Genomic DNA, 26,730 nt, shown 5'->3' on the forward strand with positions numbered 1-26,730 from the left:
ATTAGTAACCTGATAATTCCCCAGCAAAGCCCCGGCAGCGGTGCCACCGCCGGGTAATTGCAGGACGGTAACGTGAGCTGATGGCGGCCGGGGATGGATCCTCGCCGTTATTGATTGTGACAGCTAAATTGTTAACCGAGAGGGAAATCAGATGAAAGCCATTTTAGAATAAATACAAGGCATTAGGTTTAAACATCGAGGTTGCAGAAAAGCCAGAGAAACCCCCAGGAAACAGAGCCCAAGGCCCACCAGCTCGTCCTCCCATCTGTCCCCATCTCCGCAGAGGCCGAGCATGGGGGGAACATGGACAAGTGCAGAGGCGGGATGCTGAGAAAGAACAATTTAAACCCCTCGTTCTCGCTGGCAGGGTCTCAATTAGCTCTGGCTGCTCCAGAAGAAACACGTAGGAGTTTTCATGGACACAGCCACGAAAGCTGTCTGTCCCCCTACGCAGAGCCGGTCGAGGCAGGGCCATGCAGGGTTTGTTTGCACTGCAGAGCGAGGTCGGGCTGTGATGGCCATGGCTCAGCACCACGGCCCAGCACCACCCAGCCCCACTCACACTTGTGCTGCTCATTAAAGACCAGGCTCTCTGGGCCCCACAGTCAGAAGAGGCTCAGGAACAGGGTGACTCCAGCCCAGCCTCAGCCATTCCCCAGCCTTGGGATCATCTCCTGGCCTCTGCAGGCAGCAGGTCTCCTGCCCTCACTGCTGAGACCGGGCAGATCTCCAATGTGCCCCTTGCACCAGGAGCAGGGCCTGGGCAGTGCCTGGGGAATGCAAAGCAGTGGACACAGGGTATCAGCACCGACTCCATCCCCACTCTTACCCCCATGTGCTCCCTCCACCAGTGCTGGAGCTCGTACAAGGCAGCAATGAGGTGGCAGTGTGTCAAACAGTAGCTCATACAGAATCCTAAAATTTGGGGTTGGGAATGTTCTGTGTTCCCATAGCGAAGGTATGATTCCATACCCATCCCAAGTGAGGGACTGTCACCACAGGCACAAGAATAGCAGAAATACTGAGGAAAAGCCCACATTGTGAATATTGCCCTCGGTACCCCACCTTACTCCCGGGGATCTGCTGGAAATACAGGGGAAGCAAGGACCCCCTCAGAGGACAGGACTATGTGCTGCAAGCAAGAAACAGCCCAATTCCTCTTCAGGGAAGCCGGGCACCAAGCCCCACTTTCCTGCCCACCACCAGCTGCCAAGCTCCCTCCTTACAGCTCCAGATCCGGCTGCAGCGATGCCGCGCTCCCCGCTGCCCTTCAAACCTGTTTTATGATGCTTTCATGCCAACTCCCAGGTCTGATGCTCATGAAAACGTTTCTGAGCATTTACCTCCTCTCAGCTCCAGGGTTAGGAACTCTCTGGATTTGCTGCAGGGCCGTGGGAAGTGCAGCATTCCCGGGAAGTGCCGGCAGCACCAGCGCCTGCCGGGCCGGCGGCAGCAGCAACAACCAACACAAACACTGACCTGCAATAAGGCTCCCCCAGGTCTGAGTCTGGCCGAGCTGCAGACAAGGCACTTCTGTTAGTGACAGTGGCAGTGCAAAAAAACAATTAAAATAAAAAAGACTGATGCCATTGTACCCGGGTTCTATCCGTGGACTTCGGCTGATGCCAAGCATTTACCACCCTCACTCACTTCCTGCTTGTGCCACCCTCGCTTTCCTGGAGGAAAACATGCATTTAAAATGTTTATTTAGGGCCGTGAGAATTTCAACAAATTGTATTTCAATACAAATAAATATCAAAGTATGTTTCTGATGGGAGCACAACTGCACACCTACTTTGAATCCAGGTATTTTCTAAATTCCTACTGGGAACAGACTTGAGAGCTGTTCGAAACAATATAGATACAGACCCAGAGAGCTACAAATGTTGGAGCACACAGGGACAAACACAGGCTGTTCACAGAGGAATGTAAACCGGTGTTCCTGACACTCAGAGGGGTACAAACTCCCAAGGATATGACTTTTCCCTTTAGTCAGGTACCCAAAAACTAGGAAGCAAACATTAACAGCATGAGGCCTACTTCTGACCAATTCATCTTTCAACAGTCACTCCACCAGACACGCACGGCTCCGCTCCAGGTGCTGGGTTGGGAAGCAGGAAGCGTGCTCTGCCTGGAGGGAGGTGTGCTGCTGAGGGAATACAAACCTCCCTGGGCTCTGCAGCTCCTCCCTGAGCAGCTCCTGCGAGCACAAACCGGGGCTCCTTAAAAACTGTCTCCCCCTTCTTGTTTGAGACCACCATTAACCAGACTGGGGAAGCAACTCCAGAGTGACCGACGAGTTCTGATGGGAGCAGGGAGAGCACACACTGGAAAATGAGATCAGTGTCACCTGGACCCCAGCACGTGTTCTCTGACATCCCCCCGGCACTCGCACTCACAGCACTGTGTGCACAAAGGAAAATGGTTTTTTTTTCCTCAGACTTCTATTTTGCAGATATTTAGGGAGAAAATGGGCTGCAGATCAGATCCAGAGCCATCCCTCAGACCTGTGGATTCAGCCCCTGGGGCAGGTAATCCCAGCTAACAGCAGAACCAGTTCACCACAAACACACCAAGAGGCAGCTGACCACCTTTACCAGCCAGTGGAAACCAAAGCTGGGCTGGATGGGGGGCAAACACTGAGGTCACAGGCTTGGCAGGTGTCTCAGAGGCTGCAGTTACTCTCATGTTGTCACATCTGGCTCAGGAGGAGCTACCACTGATGGGGATCACTGAACACAAACTCTGAAGCTCAGGGCACAGCACACCAGTGGCGTGTAAATACACCAATTCCTACACAGAGGCACACACCTACAGCCTAAATGACACTGAAAATACCGGTGCTGTGTCATTAGCCTAAGGGTATCACATCCTAAAGTAACATTGTGAAGTCTGCAAATGAAAATGCGAAATCAACTGGCTCTGGTGCATATAAAATATTGCATGCACAGTCACTAGAAGTGTTGCAAAATCTATTTAAAATGAGTTTTATTGAGATGAAAAAGTTTTCCATGGTAACTACAGCACGTTAATCAAAACCAAGTGCTTCCCCTCCATTAAAACATGAACCGGAATACTTTTTGTTCAAAAATACTTAAAAAGTAATCAGTTAAATGGAGTATTTTTGGATGTGCTTTGCTCCGTACGCTGGTTACTGTTTCTAATCTGGCTAATGAATGCACGCTAACGAGAGGTTGTCTGCGTGTTCATCAGAGGCTTTGAGGGGAACCTACTTCTCTGAACAGCCTTCAGCTGTGAGCTGCTCTGGCAGGGGCTGCGGCCCCTCAGGTGGGCCAGGCTGTGGCTGGCCAGCCGTGCCCTGCTCAGGTGGCAGTGTCCTTCCCACCCTACAAAGTACAAAAGCACTGGAGCACTCCACGTATACAAAGCAGTGTTTCTTGCTACCATCACTCCCTCCTAAAGCATCATCTTCTGGATTTCCAGGCAGCTCTGGAGTAAGGAGTAGTCCTTTTCTTATCGGGTGGTTTGAAGTAAGAATAAACGGGTGCTGCAGGATATTCTGCGTCGGGGTTTTCTGCCATCATTTTCAGCTTGGCTTCAATGGCCTTTATTTTTGCACTGACACTGGAAAGAGAAAAAGCAGAAGAGAGATTGAGCTTGATTTTAGCATGAAATCAGACTACAGCAATCTAGAGATTTTGCTGACACACAAATACTCATCACACGAGGAGGGGCCAGGCAGCCCCACTGCTGCACCCCCAGCGAGGCAGGAACGCACTGCTCAGAGCCCACACTGCTGCACTTCAACCCTCAGCACGGATTTGCTCCTCCAAGATACATCACAGCACCACAAAGTAACGGCCCCTGCACCTACTCAGCACTTTCTCGAGGACGCTGAGGCAAGAACACGACAAGGCTTCCTACTCCATGTGAAATGATGTCACTTCAGGAGGTCTGAGCATGTGCAGCAGAGCACAGCCCCGAGCAGGCTGCTGGGAACAGCACAGAAATGAAAGCCAGACTTCCTCCCAGCTACAGCCTGCTCGGGATGGGAAAACCCCAGACTCTAATTAGGTCAGGAAGAAACATTATTTCAGCATTAGCAGGGTTTATCCCAAAGGGAGAAGCTATCCTAGGTTACACCCCAAATTCCTAGGACTTTTGTTATTCAGTATCCTCTGTTGGATATGGACCGAGCAATGTTCCCTTCCCCGCTGTGGCTTCTTGCACCATCCATCCTCACTAGAACAACCCCTTTGTGCCACTGATGCAGCTAGCAATCTGCATGACTCAAACCCCTCTGCTCCTTGCTTCCTAGCCTGTTACTTCTTAATTCCAAGCTCATTTTATCTGAAGGCTAATGCATTAATCTGGTCCTGGTTCCTTATAGGGTTCCACTGACACAACACAGAGGAAAACCACACACCCTCTCAGCCATACTGAGAATTAGCAAAGCAGCACTATGTGCTTTAGGGAAATGCAAGGGTTGGAATTTATCACATCCCACAGACAAAGACTTACAGCCCTAACACCAGCAAAAAGAAATAAAATAAGTTTTATGTTAAATACTACTTGTGACTTTGTTTTAATCTTCTGGCACTACAGTAGAAATTTCTGCTCATAAGCATTTTGCTGAAACAAATCAGTCCAGCACAAACCCCCTCACTGAAATCCACATGAAGTCCAAAGCATATTCTGGCCAAAGGAGCTGGAATGCTACACATTCCCAATTCCTCTCCTCATCTCTTTTCCTTCCCACTGCCCAAGTAGCTTTGCATGTTGGAAAATAAACTTCCAGTCTAAAATGTCCCACATTAAATGAGTTACCTCACAGCAGCTGCCCTTCCAAAAAACAGCTCTTCTGCCACATTAGAATTTTAGCACAAACAACGCCAACAGCTCTAAATCTTAATCTTACTGAAATGGAAGAAGTTGGTTCCCTGCCAGCCCCACAGCTGGGTCACCTCTCACCCATCCCACCTCCTACCTTAGGTTGGACTGGGGCGGCTCCGTGCTGGACGACGGCTCCAGACTGATTGGAAGGATCTTCTCGTTTTTGTTGTGATCGTATCTCTGCAAGGAAGAGAGCAGGGACTGAGCCAGCTGGGATCAGGAACAAAGAAACATTTCCCCACAGGTACACTTTAAAGCTGGATTAACATCACCTCAGGGTTTGTGAAGCTTTGGCTAGGAAGGATTTGAGTGGCCAAGCACAGAAACAAAGCCCAACCACAATATTTGGTTTGTACCAGCAGGGAATGTAGACTCTGATACCAGTTATGTGCGTTGTACTATGGATCCTTAAACCTTATCCTGTCACTTCTTGTTCCCCTCTACATAAGGCAGGAAGCAAAGATGGTAAATCTTAAGGTAACTACTGTTCTGCTTGCTCTGCTCTTCGTGTGCAGAGCCAGAAGGTGACCCAAGCACACGAGTGCACGGAATCAGGAGGGGCTGGGAGGAAAAAAGGGGGAAAAAATAAAAAAGACCAGTTAGGAACCACCTCCTTTCTGGGGAAAGCAGCTTGTGAGTCTGTCATCTCTGTGGGCAACAGGCCTCCTGAACTATTTGCAGTGTTCTGCTTCCTTATTTCGCTTGGCACAGAGTCAGGTTTGGTTTTCAGCAGAGTTGCTCAAACCGACAGTGTCTGGTGAGCCTTGGCCACTCATCTCAAAACTCCCTGTCTTGTGCTGATCTTGTCTAAAACAAACACTTGTTACAATAAGCCCAAGTTTTGTGCTGTTAAATCTTTCCACGGAGGGATTAGAAAATGCCATGTGCACCAAAGTGATTATTTAGGCATGTTCCTCTCCAGAGCCTGGCCAGCCAGGCCCAGAGCTGCTCAGCTCAGCTCCAGCTGAGCAGACACTCACTCCTCAAACTCCTTTTATGGCCTGATCATTCCCCAGGCATCCGGAAGCACGTGGCACTCCAGGAGCTACAGAAAATGGAGACAGGATTTGCACCAGCTTGGATGTGCTGACAAGAGCCCTTGAAGTCAATAATCAAAACAACATGGTTTCCTCCCATGAAGATACCTGGTTTGGTTTTTTAGCATCCAAAACAGATGCACTAATACATTTGATAGGAGAGAGTAGAAAGCTGCTTGTAGGATAATCAACATGTGCTAAAAGGAAACTACCCAAAGGAACAGAGCAACAAACAGCTCCCCTCTGCCTCCCCCAAAATTGGTTTATCTGCAAAGAAATTTATTAAAAATGAACTGCTTTATCAAATATGAGATAGTAAATAACTGTAGGAGAAACGAGAATTAAAAAAAAATTAAAACAAGGGTGTTCCAGAAGGTACTAAGTTAAAAACTTGATTGTTTATGTGACAGAGTGAGCAATAAAAGGATATTTAGCTTAGATGTGAAATGTTACTTTAAAGTCAAAACTAATTAAAGCTCCTGCCACGTAAGTGCTTTCAGAAGTGAAACAAAGTAACACAGTTACCGGTAATTGGGAATTTCCACACCTCTGCTATCCCAAAAGGGAGCAAAACCACAATGGGAAGGATTCAAACTTCCAGCCAATTACTCACGAAGTTTGGGAAGAGTGAAACATGGACATTTATAGAAGTAATGTGTTCACACTGCTCTGATCAGAAATCCCCTCACAAAGAACACCAGGCTAAAGGGCCTGTCCTCACCCACAGCTAATCCAGCACAGTTTGGGTACAGAAGAGAAGCTGTACATTGTTAACATCAACTCCACAAGTTATTTCCCAGAACAGAGTGAAACTGCCTTGCCAGTCCGATACACCTCTGATAAGAATTGTTCCTTAACGTTCAAGTTTTTCAGTTTTGCAAAGCAGAAGCAGTTCTTGCCTGCAGGAGCCGCTCACCTTGACCTGTGCGTGTGCCCACCGCACCACCAGCTTCTTGGAAAGGGCCAGCTTCCCATTGAGACACTGGATCGCCTTCTCCGCTTCCTGCACAGGAAGACAGTTCCATAAACAAACCAAGCCTGTAGTCAAAACCGACTCACGTGCACAGAGACCTTTTTCTTCGTTAACCAGCCCACTGTAAGTGCCTCTCACTGAGGGCAAAGAGAGTCTACCCGTTGTGTCCCAGCCCAGGATACCTTTGGAAGACTCCAACATCTGAGTAAAGAGACTTAGCAGCATTACTGCTTTATCCTTCCACTCGTTTGGGGGGAGGAAATGGGGGAAATACAGCATTCAGAGGGAGGTTTATGCTACAGGAGAAAATTCTGTGGCTCTTTACAGTGATTACATGTGTCTCATTAACACCTATCCATGCTCATTCCAGATCCTGCTCGTGGGCACTGGGGACATGATCCACTCAGTCCTGTTCTCAGCAGCTTTGGGACACTCCCATAAAACCTGACTCACAGCAGCTGAAGATTTATGTTGCAATGCTGCTCCACCTTGCTATGAATAATTTTCTAGAGGTAATCCAGAGTGTCAGGGGTCTTCTGACATCCTTGTCAGCAACTGAGGTCATACAGCCAACAAGCAACCTCCAAACATGCTCTTCTTCCTAACTTTTGGACAATTCCAGCAGAATTATGACAAAACAACTACAACTCTGATGTTGCTGGGGAGCATGACTTGAAATTTTGATTTGTAGTAAGAGTTAAAAGCCCAAATGGAGAGCTAAGGGCAGCTCACTCCAGGATGCTGCAGATGTGTCACGTTGTATAAACTGGGGTTTGTGCTTTCATGAAGCCAAAATTAAAACCAGGAGGACTCCAGAGCAGTTCTGGATTTCAGGTGGTCTGGCAGGCTGGTTCAAGGTGTGGATCGTGTCCACAGTGCAACTCCATGAGCTCACTGCAAAAGTGGGCCAAAGAACTGCCCCTTTCTGAGAAGCATTAGAAAGCAGGACTCAGGGAAAGACCACAGAGGAGAAAGGAAATCAGTATTTGTTACTTCCAAGAGCAGTCACAAAGTGGCTGTGACAGAGTGGAGCTGTCAGAGTCCATGGGTTTGAGCAGACAAGGTATTGAATTTATCCCTTCCTGCTGTAGCTCTAAATTAATATTTAAAGAAAAAAAAAGGAGGGGAAAGAAACCATCAGAACTTTAGATAAAAGCAACTTACCTGTTTGGTTTCAAAGTTCACAAAACAGTAACCCCTTGGCTGCCCTTCCAGAGCACCAGACTTGTGAAAGAGAAAGTCAAATTGCTTTACTTTGCCAAACTTCTGAAGGAGTTTCAGAAGGTGGTATCTGAAAGGGAGAGAAGACATTCATGACACCCTTTATCACACTGAAAGTGAGGAGATAAAGAGGAATCCCCCAACACACACGGTTCACACTCGGTCACAGAAGCTGTTCAGCTGTGTCATACACGTATTCCCAAATCCCTGCAGAGGGGAGTGCCCTGCACAGCACCCCTCCAGCATCCAGAGCTCTGAGTGGTGTTATCAGTGACTCTCCAAAACCCCGAGGCACAAAGCTGCCTCCCAGCAGAGCCAGCTGAAGGGTACACAGAACATCTATTAATAGCTGGCTTTTGGGCAATTATGCAATGGCTCCTGAGGGTCTGGGAGGGTTTTGCCTTCTGCCTCTCTAAATCACACCTACTCTGAAGCATAACCACCACGCCTCCCCCCCAGCCCTGATGTAACCACCTGAAGCTCCATCCCCTGAATTCCTGTCACAGCACAAGCATTCCAAGCCCACAGTCCACAGCACCTGAGTCCCTCAGGATCCTGCTATTCCTGCTGCCCTCCCACTCCCTGTACAAGCAGTGCCAGTCCCATCCCTTCCCTGTGCCAAGGAGTACCAGTGCACTGGCAAGGACATGGCCAGGGCACACAGACAGGCAGCCACACTCGCCTGGCAGAGCTGGGGAAGCAGGAAGACAGAAGAATAAACAGAACAAACCAGGAATTGCCAGTACATCTAAAAAAAAAAAAAAAAAGGGCACCAGACAGCCCTCACTATCATCCAGGCTAAATCTGCCAGTGCTTCTGGCTCAGACAGCTTTTCAGTGACAGGCTCATGGAAGTCAGACACTTTTTTAGCCAATTATCTTCCTGCCATCCAGTGGGGATTGTGTGCTGTTTCCAATAAAACTGGGGAAAGCCAGGGTAAATCTGTCTGCTTAGTATCTAGTGCATGGAGCAATTTAAAACAAGGAGCACATTTGTTGTTTCGGCCACATCTGATCCTGAAAGTTCTTTGCAGCTTTTTTGGTTCCTTGGGACTGAAGTGTTTAACAACACTGGCTGACCCGGGAGGAAAGTTGCTACTTCACTGTCTGACCCCATCCCTGGCATTTAAGAGTTATTTAATTGTTTATTAAGGGTGTCTTAGTCAGGACTCATCTCCCAAGAGTTGTACAGTCTTTGTTAGACAGCCAAGTAGTCTAAGCCCAATTTTCAGTGTTTAAGGTAACACTCAGTGCTCTGAAAGCCTACCAGGATAACACCAAGTGCCCGTGGAGCACCAGGCACTGGATGAAACCTCCCATGTCCAGACACGAATGCTCAGTAGTGGCCCAAGCCAGCCAAGTGCACCAGGCAACTCCAGGGACAGTCCAGATGGGAAGGGCAGACAGCATTTTTCCTAATAAAGCCTGATAGGATGCCTGAAAAGGGCTTTAGCCCTTTGTTAAGCTTCAGGAGCCAGGCAAGAAAGTTCCAGGAATGTGAGTCATCCCACAGGATGGCTCTCGGTGGACATTCAGGATGTGCACTTTTAAAGAGGTGAAGGTGCAGCGTGTGCACAGACGAGCAGCACGGGAGGGCAGGGCTGTCTCCCACGGGAGCACACACATTGGAACTGCTTATGGGAGGCTTCCTACATCCTTCGGAATACACATGAAGTGCATGGTCTTCCAAGAAGCCTAGGAACCCTCAGTCTGTGCTCAGAAGGCAAGGGGGACAGAAAAGAGCAGGAAAAAATAAAGGAGATGGTTACCCAGCTTCTGTAAAAATACTGCTGAAAAAAGCCCTTGGAATTTCAGCGGGATGGAAATAAAGTCCCTATCACCAGAATGCTGTTCCCCTTCTGGCCATTACAGAGGCAGGGGAAGGGCAAGGAGGATTCTCCCTGTGTTCTCTTTAGCACCAACAAAACCCTGCAGCTGTCCTGCCAAAAGGAACTCTTCGTGGTTCGTTTTCTTCTGAGAATCTCTGCATTCAAATAACACTTTCTTAGCAGCGAGGTGGTAGTTGCTCCTTGAAAACAAACTTCATTAAGAGTCTAGAAGCAACTTATGTCATCTATTTTATTTAGATTGAAGAGGATGCAAATGCAATTTGCAATTGCAATTCTACAACTGCAGGTCACCTACTCTCCACGGAACAGCTCAGAGGTCTTGTACAACTAAATGTTTCAGGTTGTGACTATGATTTGCATTGCTGAAATATTGAGGGCATTAACAGTAACTTGACAAGCAGTTCTCCAGGACTTCAGTACTGAAGGAAGACCAGCCACGGAAAACCCGAAGCCTTAATAAAAAAAGAAGGGAGACCACTCAAAAAGCTTTGCTATGGCAACCCCGTGGGCTGTGCAGAGCCGGGGGGTGCTGGCACAGCCGTGGCCCCCCGCAGATCCCGCGGCCACCCTCCATCCCCACTTCCTGTCATCTGATATGGATGCGACACAAACCAGCAGCTCCCCCATTTCCCTTTCCTCCTCTCTTCCTCCTGGCACCCCCAGCGCTATTCAGACGCAGGCAAGGCTTCCTCCGAACAATGCTGTCCCGAGGAGCCCGCGCGGGGACCGGGCCACATGCGAAAGCCATTATTGCGAGGAATTCTGCCCCACTGGGACCCGGCGGGGGGCTGCAACAACAACTTGTGCACACATTGTTTTCTAGGTGAGACTCATCAAGATGGGATCCTCGACAAGCAGCACAGCGGCCCGAGGAAGTCGAACACCCGCTATTTCACCCCCCCGTGGCAAATGAATGGTCATTCAAAGGCTACGGGAAACTAGATAATAGGTGTGTGTGACCAGAGAGCTGAAAACGAAATCCCTGCCTGTCCCAAACGCTGTGAAGTCTCAGAGGGCTTTGCAAACAGGAATGGGCAGAGGAGGCACTTCTGCCCCACTTGCCACACAGAGACGTAACTAAACTACGTGTTTTGCCCCATGGGATGGGAGCATTAAGGGGTAATGGGATCAAAGAGCTGAGCCACAGCACATCCCCTGCCCTGCTGTGCAGCTGGGGGACAAACACTGCACCAGGCAGTGCCCCCAGCGATGGTGAGGGGGATCTATGGTTTCCTTCCTCAGGACACCCAACCAGAACCAACCACCTGCTGCTCTCCTCGTGCTCTGCCCTGGCAGATCCCACAGCAGGGATCACTCTGCCCTGGCAGACCCCACAGCAGGGATCACTCTGCCCTGGCAGACCCCACAGGGATTATTATTCAGCACCAGAAGTCCTATGTCACAAACAGCTGTGAGGTCCCCTGGTGTCAGCTCACCTCCTTCCAGCTGCTAAGAACACTCCCAGGAGACTCCTAATACCATCTCCTTCCACAGGCAGGCAGTCCTTTAAGGATGCTGGATAAAAGAAGTCACCCACAAACATCACCAGCAAGGAGCAATGCCCACCAGGAGACCCACCCTAACCCAGTGCTCAGGGTATGTCAGCACTCCCAGCTGAGTCACAGTCATCCAATAACCCCCCAAATAACCCCCCAAAACCCATCAGGTTTTGTGGGTAGCCCCCATTTGTGGGCAGCCCTACATCTATAAATTCCTGTTCCTGCAGCTTGTGCTCCAACGTGTACCTTACCTTTTAACTCCCCTGCACTTGACTGCAGCTACAGTTTGCTCTTTAAATGGAAGCCTTGGATTGGTTCAAGACTTTCTGAACTCATTTCTGCTTGAGAGTGTCAAAACCACTTATTAAACTCTGCCAACAACTCAACCAACCTTACTCAGTCCTAAGCAAACCCAGCACAGAAATAAAAAAGGCTACTCTCTTAAAAAACAGATAAAAGCAGCAAACGAGGAAACAGCCGTTTATTTTTCAGGGGTGTGATTCAGTCATGTGAGCAGTAACCTCAACAAGGGTAACTGAGATGAGCAGCTATGAGCAGAGATGCAAACCCTCAGCATAAAGGGCAAGATGACTTACAGAAACTTACTGACCTCATATAGGACCACACAGTTTCTCTCTACACTGCCAACGTGTTAAAAGGAACCTCCTCCTCTTTTATTCACAAGGAAATGGAGATATAATACATTTTTCAGGAGAGAAAACCCGTTTTTAAAGCAAAACCAAAAGCAGGGTTATAAAGCCTGAAATAAGCAACAAGCACTGTCACTCATCACCAGGCAAACTTGAAACATTTAGGAGCCTGGAAGCACTCAAGGTTCGAGGACCCTGGGGAATCAAACCACCAAACTCACTTCAGCCAGGTGATGAAAACAGTGAATTTTGCCATATAAAACTATCACTTGTCTGGCTGAAATTCAGAGGAACAACCTGGATCACCCTGGGAAGTGAAGGGCCCAATGCACTTACACCCACTGCTCCTACCCTCACACCAAACCAGCTCCTGAATCCTTGAGGACCCAGCAAACAACACCCTCAGGAATTCCTGTATCTAATTTTACATGGTCAGTGAATGTGGACAAACCAGAGTAATGGAGCTGGGAGTGGGATAAAAATGGTAATTAATGCAGAAACCTCCCAGAGCTGAATGGCTGAACAGCACAATGCATTAATGATCCCATTTAGGGGCTATTAGGGAACTGCTCTGCTCAGATGAACCACACTCAGAATAAAACCCCAGCACCTGCACACACACAAAAAGGACCAGGAAGGAAAAGTATTCCATGACAGACACACACAATAGTTAATCAAAAATGCTTGTTTCTCAGGAGTGTGTAAACCCCAAATTGTTTTGGTTTGTGTCTTTTTTTTCTTTTTAATACAACCTACTGATTTCTCAGCACACCATCCAAATATTGGACAGCACATTACATTCCCTTGACAATTTAGCTGTTCAAATGTTGTGTTTCCTCAGGAGATAATTATCTGTAGCCTGGGGAAAACAAACTGCAGAGCCATGTGTTTGGTTTGTGCAGTTACCCAGCACAGCAGCCACACCACTCCCACCTCGTCACTCAGAAACTCTCCTCTGCTCAGCCCACATCCAACAAAACAAAACCAGGCCCCTGTGTGATCCAGGGCATATGAGATCTCCTCTGCCCACCCTCATTTCCCAACAAACCCCAACCACTCCGGGTTATGATTTCCAGGGCTGTGTCCTGTTTTACCGTTGTTTGGCCACTGTCACCCTGAAAGTCTCTAACATGATATTCCACCGCTTCCCCAGTTTAGAGAACAAGGATATTTTCATCCCCTGGGCTCCCAGCCCGAGCAGTGCCTCGGGGGGTGCTGTTTGCAGGGGTTAAGGACCTGCCTCTGAGCCCCTCTGGAGACACTTCAGATACATCCCCCCCCCACGGGCTGCTCCTCAGTGCCGGGGGACTCGGGGACCGCTCCAGTGGGCGGCTGTCACCCCTTACAGGGGGCACAGGCAGGAGCTGGGGGTGCTGTACCAGCCTGTGCTGCCTCCCGGGGCACCCAAACCGGGGGGGACGAGCCCCACGCCCCGCAGAGCCGCTGGCACCGGGGCACGGCACTGCTGGGGCTGAGCCCCGGGGGCTGCAGGGCTGGGCAGGGCAGGGCAGGGCAGGGCCAGGCAGCGCACACGTGGCCCGGGGCGCTGCGCTGCTGGCGGGGGGACACGGTCCCGTCCCTGGGGGCACCGGGGGGCGGTGACTCACTCGGTGATCTTGGGGTCGAGATTGCCGATCCAGAGGCGGTGCCCGTCCTGCAGCGCGCCCTCGGACAGGATGGAGGCGTTCTCGAGGGGTAGCGCCTGGCGGCCCGGCTCCATGGCCGCGGGGGTCTGTCCGGGATCGGTGCGAGCGCCAGGCCCGTCCCGCTCTCGCCGCCGCCGCGGGGCCGCGCAGGCCTCACCCCGCCCTTGGCGCCGCTCTATGACGTCACGCGCGCACGCCGATGACGTCGGCCGGGACGCGCAGGGCCGCGCGACGGTGAGCGAGGCGGCGGCGCCCGCCCTCCTTCTCCCCTCCGCCGCCCCCGGTTGCCCATCGGCCCCCGGTTGATCCCCGCTCCCCCATCGATCCTCGGTTCCCAGCCCAGCCTTCCGCAGGGCCCCGGGGGGCGGCCGGGCCGGGTCGGGCCGGCGCGTCCCAAGGAGCGGGACAGACGTGGGCGGGGCCAGGCGCGGGGCGGGGCGCGTCCCCAGGGGCGGGGTCATGTGGAGGGGCGGGGCCCGAGGGGGCGTGTCCTGCGCGCACGTGCAGGGAGCGGGAGCGGGGTCGGCATTCCCGGGACCCCCGCGCCGGGATCGGGGGGAGCAGGGTCCAGGGAGCCGGAGCGCACCGAGGGCCCGTCCCTCCGGTGGCCGCCACCGCCCCGCGGGCACCGAGCCCCGTCGGTGTTGGCGCGGCTGCAGGAACGCCCCGCAGCCCCGGGCAGCCGGAATAAATAAACCCCGTGAGTGCGGGGGAGCCGCGGGGTGTCAGACCTCGTGTGGCAGAAGTTTCAGCCCACACCCGGTACTGTACGAGCTGCTCCAGCAGCCGCGGGGTTTGTGCCAGAGGCCCGTGTCCGTCTGCACAGATGTGCAGAGCCCACACCGATACCTGGCAGCCACCGAGCCCTTTCCACTGCAGATGCCCGGACCCAGTGCCCACGTCGCTGAGCTGTCACCTTGTGCCCATGAGTACCACTAAGCCCTAAATCAGGTTGTTTTTAGCAGGCCCAGTAGCCCCCCTGCCTTTCTCTCTTCCAGGTGGGTCAGAGAGGAGCTGGGATGATGGCTCTGGCACTGAGGTGGCTCCGTCCTCTCCCGTCCCTGCTGCACCGTTCGTCCTTCCTGCTGACCAGGGGGCTGCCAGGGGCTCCTATGGGCTGCCATGCCCTGCTCCTGGAGGGCTGCAGGCAGTGTGGCCATCAGGTGCTGCTGAGCAGACAGCTTGCTACCAAAAAGGGTAAAAACAGCAGCTTTTTCCTGGTTTTGCAACCCCTCTCTCATATATATAATATATATGTATATATTTTGGCACATGTGCTCAAGTACTGGGCTTTTTAATCATTAAAAAGTACAGTTACTTTGGATTATCTTAGACTCAGTTCTGAATTGAGTCTACTTTCTAATGCAGCAACTAACTGTTGTCACAAATAGAAATTAATTTTTTTCTTTTTGTGCAATCTGCAGCTAAAGGTAAAGGGCAGAGCCAAGCCAAAGTGAATATCAGTGCTGCCCTAGTTGAGGATATTATCAATTTGGAGGAAACCAATGAGGACATGCAGGCAGTCATAGAAGCTCTGAAAGAAGATTTCAGCAGGAACATCAGTGTTAGAACCTCACCAGGTTGGTAACTTCTTTGTGTGGTGCTCTGTGGCCCGTAAATAAGGGTACAAATCCCAGTAACGGAGAACTCTGATTTTTTCAAAGTTGATTTTCTTTTTCTGGAGTTATTCACGGGGCACCCAGTTGCTGCAGCCTTGACATCCCAGCTAAAGGCTTTCTTCACCCTGAGCTTGACCAGGAAGAATCCATTTTGGCTAATAGCTTCCTGGAAATAGCTTTTGTAAGTGGGAGATGTCAAAAGTCTCTAACTGAACTGTTTGCAGATGTGATGGAGAAGCAGGTTGTCAGCTAATGGTGCAGTAGGGCAGGAAAAATCCAATTGCCATCAAATTAGCCTTTTGGAAATTGCCATCAGGCTGGTGTCTGGCATATACAAACTTTTTTTTGCTGTGCGTCTTTGTGGGCAGTGACCTGTACAAGCCTCGTTCACTTAGTGGATTTTGTGCTTTAGGAAGAAATGTGAATATATTTGACTAAGCCACAGTTACTATAACGCTCTGAACCCACGCATTTGTGAGTGTATCAAGTTTCAGGGATAAAATTTAACATTAAACAATGACCAAATTTGAATCATTCACCACCCCAGCTCTGGCAGGGGCACTTCTGTCTTTAATGGAGTTGGAAAGCGTAGCTTGGTCTCTTAACTATTTATTTTAACCATAGGTATTTTTTTTAATTCCACTGATAAAGTACCTCCTGTCCCATGTGCCTTTTGGCCTGTTAACATTTTGCAGCAGAAACTAGAGAGCAGATTAAGAGTAGCTCAGGGAGAAACTGAATACCTTAAATTAGGCAGTGTACAACACCCCTCTGGGGACCTGGGGGAAAAAAAAGAGAGGTTTAAGAGAGCACTGCTAAGTTAAAGACAATATTTTTCTTGATTTTTACAGCCACGTTTTTATTTTCTTTAAATACTAAGGATTAAAAAATAATTATTTCCTTTTCATTCTTAACAATCCTGCTTAGTTTTCCTATTCTAGTAGCAAAAACAAACACGAGTTTTGTTTTCATGTTTTTGTGCTTTAGAGCAGCTTTGAAATATTTAGCTTGTGAATGCACAGGGGATGCCTGAACACAAACAGCACCTGAAGTCTGAATAAACATGTTTTTTTTCCTTTGTAACATCTATATTTTGCAAAGCAGGAGGGAAGTGGGACACTGCAGACGCATTTTTCTTCAGCACTGCTGCAAACTGCTGTATCATACTGAAAGTGCCTGTGTTTGGTTCTTTTGAGGGGCCCTGGATCACATAACTGTGGTGACCAAAGATGGGAAGTTTCCACTGAACCAGCTGGGGCAAATCTCACAGAAATCACCACAGCTCATGATAGTGAACATGACCAGTTTTCCAGAGGTAAGGAAGGACACGTGACTGAAGGCAGTGGAAAGGGATAATTACCAGGGGAACAAACAGGTTGATGCTGAGCAAAGGAACACTTAGACAAAATCAGTCAAATGTGGCAGGGCTAGGAGCTCCGGCTGGGCTGTGTCACTTTGTGCTGACACAGAACAGAAGGGGTATTTTGCTGCTGACAGTGATTCCCCAGCCCTGCCTGGCTCACAGAGCAGCTCACCTGCAGCTGTGAGGGGTCACAGGAGAGTTCCATGCTGGGATTGCTCTCAGGGCTGTATCCAGTGAGTGCCACACTGCAAGGGGTTTGCTCTGGGGAGTGCTTTCCTGTCAGGTGGATCTGCAGAGCAACACTAAGTCACAGGCAAGATTCCCTGTGCCCTGCCAGCCCTCCCCCTTTGCCATGTATTTATGGCACCCAGCAGTCCTGAGCCCACACACACACTCACCTGAGTGACAGACATGTCTCTGACACTGTGCCTGCCCTGTTGTGTTAATTCAGTTCCTTGTGAAGACGTGGCCAGGCACAGAACCAGCCATGTAGCTGGAATTTGTGCTGGACACACCATCACCATCATCTGGAACTTGCTTACTTACCACCAGGGCTGGGGACACCTCTGACAGCTCATGGGAGAAGCTGCTGATGGAGCTTGTGAGCTTCTGAGGAGCCTCCCTGGTGGGACTGAGCTGTGCTCAGTGTCACAGAGCTCGAGCTGGGCACTGCTGAGGTTGGTGAGCTCCTCCTTAGGCAGTGTCTGCTGGTCAGGACACAAATGAGGTGCTTTAAGTTATCTTCTGTGAGAGACAAGTTCCCTTAATTTTCTGCAGGAGCCTTAGACTTGCCCCTAAATGAGGCAGCAGTGCAAATCCCACCTGGGGATCAAGCCCTTGGGGTGCCCTGCAGCTCCCACAGGCAGAGCCGGGCAATGGGACCAGGAGCCAGCGCAGGGTCAGCGATTCATCTCACCCCACGTCTGGAGGTTTGCCAGGGCTTATCTCTATTTATTTTGCAAAGGCTTTCCCCTATTAATTAAGTCAGCAAAGTCTCAGAGGAGGTCAGTGTAAGGCACTTGATGCCTAAGTGTTTCTTAAAGTGTACAAAGGCTCTGGAGAACAGAGGCCCCTCATCAGCGAGTGCGCCGAGGTCCTGCAGAGCCGGCGCTGAGAGGGCCGGGGAAGGCACTCCATGACTTACCCCGTGTCAAACAGGACCTCAGGCTGAGAAATGGGCATGTGAGAAATTAAATATCCTCTGTATAGCATTGCCTGCATTTGCTTTCTGAGCCAAAGGACCACTTGTCACTTGGACTAGAACTATTTCTCTCAGTACAGTTGCCTTATACCATAACTGTTCTGTGATAGACTGAACTCTTTAAAACCATTACAGACACGATTACTTGATGTCATCATTTACAGCATGTCATCAGTACTTCATGACATTGAGAAGAAAATAAAAGTGCCCGAAGAGTGAGAAATAAAACAATCATAGAAAAGGGCTTGCAGGGCCAAAGTCTGTTTGCCCAAGATTTATAAAACTGAACAAGATGCTGGTTTTTTAGGTATTTTTTTTTTCATAGGCTGCAAGAGCAATATTACAATATTTTCCCCTCCTTCCATCTCCTCCAATATCTGTGTTAAACAACACAGTTTTTACTGAGCATTTCTTTCCACCGTCCCTTTTTATTCCTAGTGTGCTGAGATCATTTTGGTTGCGTTTTCTCTGCCCTTGTAGTTTCAGAGGACAGCAGTTGTCTCTTACAGAACACCAGCAGAGCATTCATTAGGTTCAGTGATGTCACGTGTCAGGGACCTGAACAAATCTGCAGAGCTTTAGTTTGTGCCTCAGATGACAAAAGCTGAGCTTCACAAATACGGTTTGAATGACATAAACACTGCAGCAGCCTGGAGCTGAAGTTAATGATGGCAAAGAGGATCAGAAATAGCATCGTGCCTGGTAGGAAACACCACACAAGTGCCACAGGAACACAAACTCCTTGGGCTTGGCAATGTCAAGAACAAAACGACCTGGCAGAGCCTCACAGGAGCTCCGGGCCAAACTCTGCTTTAACTCTGCCTGGCACTCTCTAGAGGCACAACCCGTGCCCTGGGATGGAGGTGAAGCCTTTTAATCACCTTGCAGTCACCAGGAAAACCTGCCACCCCACCTTTTAAGCAGAGCAGAGCATCAGCCAGTGGCAGGGGAGTTTTGAGAAGTTAATCCTCAGTAATGAGCTGTAAAATAAACACGGAGCTGGGCACGGGCGCTGTTTCTCAGCCATCTGCTGCCGCCCCGATGTCCTGTGGTCAGGTTGTAGTGCTGAAGTGGTTAAGTTTGTTAACGTTTCAGAGTTGGCACTGGCTGATTTCTAGTGGGAAACATTCAGCTGGAATTTTTAAATGCTCAGAATCTTTCATCTCCTTCGCCACAGTCAGGCTCTGCCTTGGGAATTTATTGCGGTTTCACTCTGCGTTGCCTCAAACCATTCGAATAGTTTCAAAGAAACAAAACAGTTTTCTTTTGTTGTTGCCTGCCTGCCTTCCCCTCTCCCCCCCTGCTGCCCCCCTACCCCGATACGAGCGGCCGTAGTTTCCCATTCGGTTTGATCAAAGCTCTCTGCACCAATGTAACTTCCTGATCTTACTGGTAACAGAAGTAAATGTTTCCATGTTCCATGGAGATGGATTGCCAACTATTGACAGAGTTCTGGCATATGGGAATGATTATTTCCTAATTCCCTTTTACCTTTTGATCTGCTTTACAGAGCACAGCTGCAGCTATGAAGGCTATAAGGGAGAGTGGCATGAACCTGAACCCCGAGGTGGACGGGACGATGATTCGGGTGCCAGTTCCTAAGTGAGTATCACTGCCCGAGCTCATCACCACACAAGACAACACAGTAGGTTGCAGTGAGTGCCCTTCAGAGGGTAAACGTGCACGACTGCTGAATATCCTGATGCAGCTGCTTTCCAAATAGCTGTAAGTTCAGGTCTGGAAAAAAATCTGAGCCTCTGAAAGTGTCTGGTGGAACCTCTTCCAAGTGCCTGAGCTCTAAGTCATCACATCTTGGCAGCTGGTGGTTGGTTTTGTTCTTCATCCTCCCCATGCAGAGAAATCTTGGTCCTTGCTGGCTGCAGCACTTTGCAGGAGAGCCAGAGGCTTTTGAACCTGTATTGCTTTAACTCAGGAGCTGATTCTTTAGTGCCCTGCTCTAAATTCCCAGAATTACACCAGCAAAGAGCAGCAGTAAGGCAGGAGTGAATTTAGTGAACCAGTAGTATTAGGGATGAGTAGCACCTTGGTGCAGAGAGCACTAAAAGGAAGTGGTGAAAGGGAGAGGCAGGAAATTTATAGCTTTGACTGAAAAATCTGCTCCCTCTTCTCATCTAATACACATTGTGTAACTGATGGCTGCATGGAAGTTTTGGTGTGGGGCTGATGGAAAAGCAGGCTGCCCCTGGCCAAGGCATGAGCATTGCTTCCCTCACCCATCACAGGTGTCTCCCAGCCCTTGGACAAGGCAGGAGGTGCCACTGCATCCGTGCTTCAGTTTGTGATCAGGAGAAGCCATCCTGATGATCCCTTAGTGTGCTTTGGACTGCAGCATGCTGGGCTCTGCCTGGGAATGGGGGTCCTTTCAGGTGAAATTCGGGCTCCCAGCAGCTCCACTCGCTGGCACAGACAGTGCCTGTCACATGGGCACCAGGGTTGGGTGGCACAAGGAAAGCTCACGGGTTCCTGTGGGTGCTCAGACCTTATGGAACATCCAAATACTCTGGGCAGGTGTGGCTGTAGATGAACTCACACCCTGGGGTAAAGACAAACAGCTCTCATGCAGGGAGTGCACAAACCCCTTGCACAAGCAGGTGACTTCTTGGTAAAGATGAACCAGGTATTTCTTATGCTTTAGATCTCCTTTAAAAAAATTCTATGGAATTTTACCCGGCATTTTCATCAGAGAAGTCTAATTGCAGCTTTCCGTTGCAGTCGGTGAGAGGCAATGACATTATCATTCTATTTGCTGATTTTCTTTCCCCGTGCTCCCTGCCCTTCCCCCATTCCTCAGGAGAGGAGGCAGAGGAGGAGGAGGGCACCATTATCTTCATAATTGCTGAGGCTCCCGGGTTGCTGCACAGTGGTTTGATTGTTAATGGGCACTTGGGTCATCCTTGAATACGAATTGCAGGGGAGGAAACTCCAAAACTGCAGATCCGGAGCTTTAACAAAATACTGTGTTTTTAAACAAATGTGTATGGTCTGTCACCATCTTCTGTGGAGCTGCAGAGCGAAAACAAGTCTTCTCTTCCCAGGGAAGCTCTGCCTGGTGTACTCCAGTGTTCCTCTGGTGTGTCAGGGTTGCAGCTCCTGGTCACTTCCTGGCTGCCTGGGAGCCTGGGAAGTCCTGAGTTAAGGTTTTTTGGGAGCTGTGTCCTGTGGGTCTGCCCTCACTGGCACCTCTAGTCCCTTTTGGTCTCCAGTTACATGACTGGGTCTTTGGGAGTTTCATCCACTTACTGAAAAGACAAGCAGACAGTTCCAGCCTTTTAAAACCCCCTGTTGCAAAGAGGGGGCCAGAAACAATCAAATTCTGCAAGAGGCCTCTCTTTAATACTATATCCCTGAATTGCTTTTTAAAATTTTCTAGGTTTTTCATTATTTCCAACAGTTTATGAGAGGATATATGACAGACAGATGCAATAAAATTGCCAAAATTACATCTGATATGGAAACTGAGCAAACACATCCAAAATTAAGAGATATTAATATTATTTCTGCAGAAATTGGTTCTTCCATGAAAAGAAGTCGCACTAAAAATAAAACCAAACCCAAATTGTCCTTACCTGTCATTAAAACCACTTCTCACTCTGACCTGTCAGCTGGACACACGTGTGTCGTATTTTGCCTTGTGCAGGTCCAGCTGTGCTCCAGAGTGTTTCAGCTGAGCATTTAAAAGTGGAGTTTGCTTCTCAGTATTTATTCTGTTAGTTTAGGTTTTGCACTGCCGTTTCAGCAGAAAAAATACACTCGTGTGGTTGGTGTTTACTTCTGCTGCCTGCCAGGATCCCTCTGCTCCCCGAGGCATTCGCCTGTTTCTGTGGCTAACGCTGCATAGGCAATATTTATTTGTATAAAAAGTAGCCTCCAGGGGTTTAAAAATAAAAATAAAAAAAGGAACCAGCCATGGGAACGTTTGTATTGGTTGATCTCTTGGCCGAATTTGACCTGACCTTGTGTCTTTTATGGTATTGCCTCATTTTTAGATTCATCTTTTTTGGACCCATTGTGTTACACTGGATATTGTTTGTAAATCGGTAATATTTTTACACATGTTTTACTGAAAGCCAGATGACTCATTTGAAAGTTTAATGACTCATTGTGAGCTTTTTTTTCCCTTTACCCTTTAAGAAATATGCAAAGATACCTATTATGGGGAGAAAGGACACAAAAAATCTCACTTGAAAACACACCAAGGCTGCTCCGAGCTGCACTCGCTCATCGTCAGGAGTCTGTCACTTGCTTTTTATTGAGCAATAAATGCTGCACCCTGTGTTTATCTGCAATTATGAATGCAGAGTGTTTAGTTAAGCCTGCTTTGCTTTAACTGATCCCTCTCCTTCACAGGAAATTCCTCGTGTTTGAGATACAGAAATTGCTCTTACCCGGATAAACGTCTTGCGTTGAGACGAGCCCTGTCGAGCTCGCTGTGGGTCTGCTCTGCCGAGGGCTGCAGGGCTTGAACCACTGGAGCTGGGGGAGGCAGAAAAAAAGATGTTACTCGTGGGATGGTGTGTGTTGTGACCCCCCCTGACATGTCATTCACCAGGCTTTGTCCTGGTCCCTGGGGGAACAGCAGGAATTGAGCCCGCTGCTCTGTGAGCTGCAGGAAGGGCATCAGAGGTGACAGATGGGGACCTTGTCCTCATTTCCCACTCTGGCACCCCTTCCCCAAGTTCACTTCACACTTTTTTTTAGCTTTTAGTGGGGGTAGGGATTACTAGTGGGGATTGGCTTATAGACAGAAAAGAAAACATACCTAAGAGCAGCTTAAAAGTCCCACATCTAGGGGCAGGATTAAACAACTGTCCTTAGAAACCATGGGCCTGGCTCGTGTTGATGGATTCCTTAACCAGAAACAGCATCTGCTTGGAAAAGCGTCCACTTCTGGCATTGTTGGTAGCATTGCTGAGAATTTACACACAGTCTGGCTGGAACATAAAACCCACTGAGAAACTCCCCGGCACTGCACGGTGATAAAAAGAAATTGGTGTTAATAAAGACAGACAAGGAGGCATGAAAGCTGTGACCCCGTGCCAAGAAGCAGAGGAAATCTGGCAGCGCTGCATAAACAAAAACATTTCCTTCAAGGCTCGGCAGCCCCAGGCAGGCGAGTGATACCCTCGGCTCAGCTCAGCTCAGCTCAGCTCGCGAAAGCCGCGCTCGGCTCCCAGCGCTGAGCGGCTCCCCCGCCACCCAGCAGGAGATGGGAGAGATTTCCAGCTCCCCCCTCCAAGCTGAGCAGCCAGGATTGACTGCTCAGCCCACCCCCCAAAAGCTGCCTGAGAATCTGACCTCACGGGGACCTTTGCCTGTGAGCCGGCTTTGGTGGTTCCAAATGTGCTGCAGGAGCTCTGGCCAGGGAGGTCGAACACGAGAAGCCCTGGAGGCACCGATGTTGGGATGCAGGGAAACCACGAGGATCACAAGGATCCCTGCTCGCTCCTCAGCCTGTGCTGACCGGGAGCCTCCTGCCACATGTGATGAGTTAGGTTGGATCTCAGGAAAAGGTTCTTCCCCCAGAGGGTGGTTGGGCACTGACCAGGCTCCCCAGGGCAGTGGGCACAGCACCAAGGCTGCCAGAGCTCCAGGAGTGTTTAGACAATGCTCTCAAGGACAGGGGGGATCGTTGGGTTGTCCTGGGCAGGGTCAGGGGTTGAACTGATGGTCCTTGTGGGTCCCTTCCAACTCAGGATATTCTTTGATTCTGTGTGACATTCCCTGGCCATCTCCCAGGGAGGGGACAGGCACCAGGGTGCCCTGGGTGCCAGGGCTGGGATGCTGCTCTCTGGGTCTGCCAGCTTTCCTAGCCATCCCAAATTCCTGTAATTTCTAACTGGTTCTGGGAAGCCTGTTCCCTCTGGCACCATGAAATAGAGATGGCTGGCAAGAGGCCAGTGCCTCTGCAGACATCTGCTGGGAGAGACCTGCCTGCAGGGAAGGGACCTGCTGACCCACTGTGCCCCCACAGCCTGCCCATAACACACACCCACTGTGGGGCAGAGCCCAGGCACCCCCACCCCACATTTCCTGAGCTCTCTGCAGGAAAAGTCTTAGCCCCAGTGTTTTGGTGACCCAGGCTGCTACAGCCAATTTCTAAATACTCCTGTGAAATGTTTATTTTGCAATATCTCCCTTGAGCTAGCAAGTCTCAGCGAGAGCACTGGGGTTTTTCTCTCTCCAGGCAGCCTGGAAACTCCAATAGCTGTGAAAATTATTAAAATATTATTGTTAAGCACTAGCAGTTGACAGTGATCAGCTGTAGGTGCTGGGGCATTACCAGAGCTGAGGGGACACCCCAGCCATTCCTGAGACTTCTTGATGGTCAGACCCTCTCACCACCTGCGGTTTTCAGTTTGGAATGGAAAATTCAGGATTTTCTTGTGGCACCACAGCAATAACTGGCCCCATGTCAGGGGGAAGGTGGAGCTGAAGGTGGGCCAAGTTACCTGTGGCTGACCACGTCCAGCAGCATCCTCTTGTCCAACCAGGTGTTCACGTCATCTTGGTGGGAAATCCTGGTCATGGTGAGCTGGAATAAAGTTGAGTGAAAGATAAACTCTGTAGCTTCCCAGTCCTTAATTCAGGCTTTTCAGTTGCAGGAAGACAAATCTGAGTTTCAGGAACTAAGGTTTTCTCCCAGCTTTGCAGGATTATGCTTTTCAGGATGACACTTTTCAGTTCCATCTTTCAAGTCTGGAGCTGGATTTTTCCTCTTTCCCACAGAATGCTTTGGCAGCAGGAAATAAGGAAAGTCTGAACATTTCAGCATGACTTTCAGTCACTGCAGCAACAACTATAAACCAAGTAAGATTCAGTCCAAGTTCCCCAGCTTAGGGCCAGGCTGGAAATTTTTCATTCTAGGCTCAAGACTTGCTGCCCTGGGGATGCTGTGCAGAGGTGGCTGTTTTTTCCAGGTGGACCAAAGCAGAATAAAAACGTGCCCTGAGTTGTTCAGTCCCTCTGCTCTGTGATACACAGGGCCTCCAAACAGAGCAAGGTCTGTCTAACACCAGCAGCTTTTGGGTGTCCCTGGCCAGGGCCTCACCATTCAGAGAGGATCACTCATTTACCCAAAGTCCATCACAGAAAATAAATCTGGCTTTACCACACATGACACTGTTTTTCTTTTGGTGTTTTTCCTCTCCCTGTGTTTCTAGGGTCACCAGGGAGCACAGGGAGAACCTGGCCAAGCTGGCCAAGCAGGCCACCAACAAGTCCAAAGAGGCCCTGAGAAAGGTGCGAAGCAAAAGCATCAGCCAGGTGAAGAAGTCCAAGAGCAAAGTGTCAGAAGATACCATCTATCTGCTAGAAAAGCAGGTAATTTTCTTCCCTTCTGCCATATCTTGGTGTCTCAGAGCTCAATGGTGTGTTTGTCCCAGCCCTTGCTGACAAATCTCCATCACTGAGAACCCAGCGGGGGAACGGGCTGTTTTTGGAGTTGGTCAATGGCTGTTGTATTTGCTTTTGCTTTGTGAGACTGGGGACTTCAATCTCAAAGCCAAATTTATGATATGAACCATGGTAAGCTGACACAGGGGAAAAAACATTCCCCAAAAGCTTTTGCACTACGAGGGATTGTTGCACAAACCAGCTGAATTTGGGGAGCAAAACAATCCACGTCCATGCCTGTACCACCACTCACCCAGTGCCACTGCACACAGCGGGTGTTAATGAGGATTGTTTCAGTTGTTATTAATGAAAAGGCTAGCAAGATTATCTCTGTCCAGAGTTTTTGGCTCCAATTCAGGAAAATACTTAAGCACATGCCTAATTCCCTAAGAGCAGATGTCACTAAAGTCAATTACTTGGGCATAAACTCAGGCACAAGCCTAAGTGTTCTGCTGAATTGATGCCTCTGAAGGCAGGCCATTACTTCTTAGCTGTTTGTTTATTAACAGCTAAAGTTAGATGCATTGCAAATGCTCTGGGACAGTTCTCTGTGTGCTCACAAAAATAAACATCGATATCCAGAGTGTTTGTGCAAGCAGGAAAAATGGCCATGCCATTGTAACCAAATCCTGTTGGGAAGCAGCTCTCCCAGAGCAGACAGATGGTTTTCTGCATTGGTAGAGGTAACATCTCCAGTGGAATTTTTTCTTGTACCCAAATTTTTCCTCATGAGGAAAGGTCATCATTAGACCTTGGGAGCAAGCAGAACTTAAACCTGTGAAACCAGTGCATACCCCCCATTGTGCTCCAGCCTTTACCTGCTCTTACTCAAGGGCCTGCAAATTTCGATCCCTTTTACATTCTTGCCGTGTCCATCCCATGTTACCAGGAGAGCTGATCCCTGGGCAGGGCTTGGACAACCACCATTTTATTTCTTTTTACGAGAAACAAACAGATGGTTACTGGGTGTGTGTATTCCTGGCACGTACTAAGGCTCCTGCTGTTACCTGTGTGTTCTGATAGTGCTGCAGGAGGGAACAGCCCTCTCTTCTCTGGTGCCAGCACCAGCAGGTCTCTGCCCTGCCCTGAAGTCACTCCTTTCCCTCTAAACTCTGGCATCCCCTCACACAGGACTCTGACTTGTATTGTCTTGCCACAGATCCAGCAAATGGCAGATGAGGCTGTCGCTGAGATGGACAAGCTGCTGGCAGCAAAGACCAAGGAACTGCTTGGATAAACACCATCCCAATGGACACACGGCCCCCTGGCAAGGAATGGACGGCCACGTGCCCCAGCAATCATCCCTGCCTGGAGGCAGCAGCCTCAGGGATGAGCAGATCTGTGCCTTGGCTGCTCTCATTGCCCACCTTGCGAGTGCTGTAGGGAGGGTGGAGCTCGGCTCGCT

The 26,730-nt window shown here is 49.5% G+C and overlaps 2 protein-coding genes across 3 annotated transcripts; one reads left to right on the plus strand and one right to left on the minus strand.

Annotated features, from left to right (window-relative positions):
- Positions 1-1,689: 1,689 nt before the first annotated feature.
- RBM18 (RNA binding motif protein 18) lies at positions 1,690-14,116 on the minus strand. Its single transcript, XM_027741352.2, has 5 exons — positions 13,691-14,116; positions 8,029-8,155; positions 6,808-6,894; positions 4,949-5,034; positions 1,690-3,585 (listed from the first exon to the last, which is right to left on the minus strand). The coding sequence occupies exons 1-5, from the start codon at positions 13,801-13,803 to the stop codon at positions 3,426-3,428; spliced, it is 573 nt and encodes a 190-aa protein (XP_027597153.1). The 5' UTR covers positions 13,804-14,116; the 3' UTR covers positions 1,690-3,425.
- MRRF (mitochondrial ribosome recycling factor) lies at positions 13,690-26,685 on the plus strand. Of its 2 annotated transcripts, none has more exons than XM_027741351.2 (7): positions 13,690-13,963; positions 14,728-14,926; positions 15,154-15,309; positions 16,545-16,663; positions 19,423-19,514; positions 25,094-25,253; positions 26,485-26,685. In XM_027741351.2, exons 1-7 carry the CDS (start codon positions 13,760-13,762, stop codon positions 26,560-26,562), a joined length of 1,008 nt encoding a protein of 335 aa, XP_027597152.1. In that variant the 5' UTR covers positions 13,690-13,759; the 3' UTR covers positions 26,563-26,685. The 2 variants fall into 2 exon arrangements, with proteins under 2 accessions (XP_027597152.1, XP_039236818.1); XM_039380884.1 differs by lacking the exon at positions 13,690-13,963 and adding an exon at positions 14,051-14,059 and having other exon boundaries at positions 26,485-26,684.
- The last annotated feature ends 45 nt before the right edge of the window (positions 26,686-26,730 follow it).

This window comes from Pipra filicauda, unplaced genomic scaffold (genome assembly GCF_003945595.2).
Source record: "Pipra filicauda isolate LSUMZ 115617 unplaced genomic scaffold, ASM394559v2 scaffold100_size2392355_pilon, whole genome shotgun sequence".
In the NCBI taxonomy this organism is placed as follows: Eukaryota; Metazoa; Chordata; class Aves; order Passeriformes; family Pipridae; genus Pipra; species Pipra filicauda.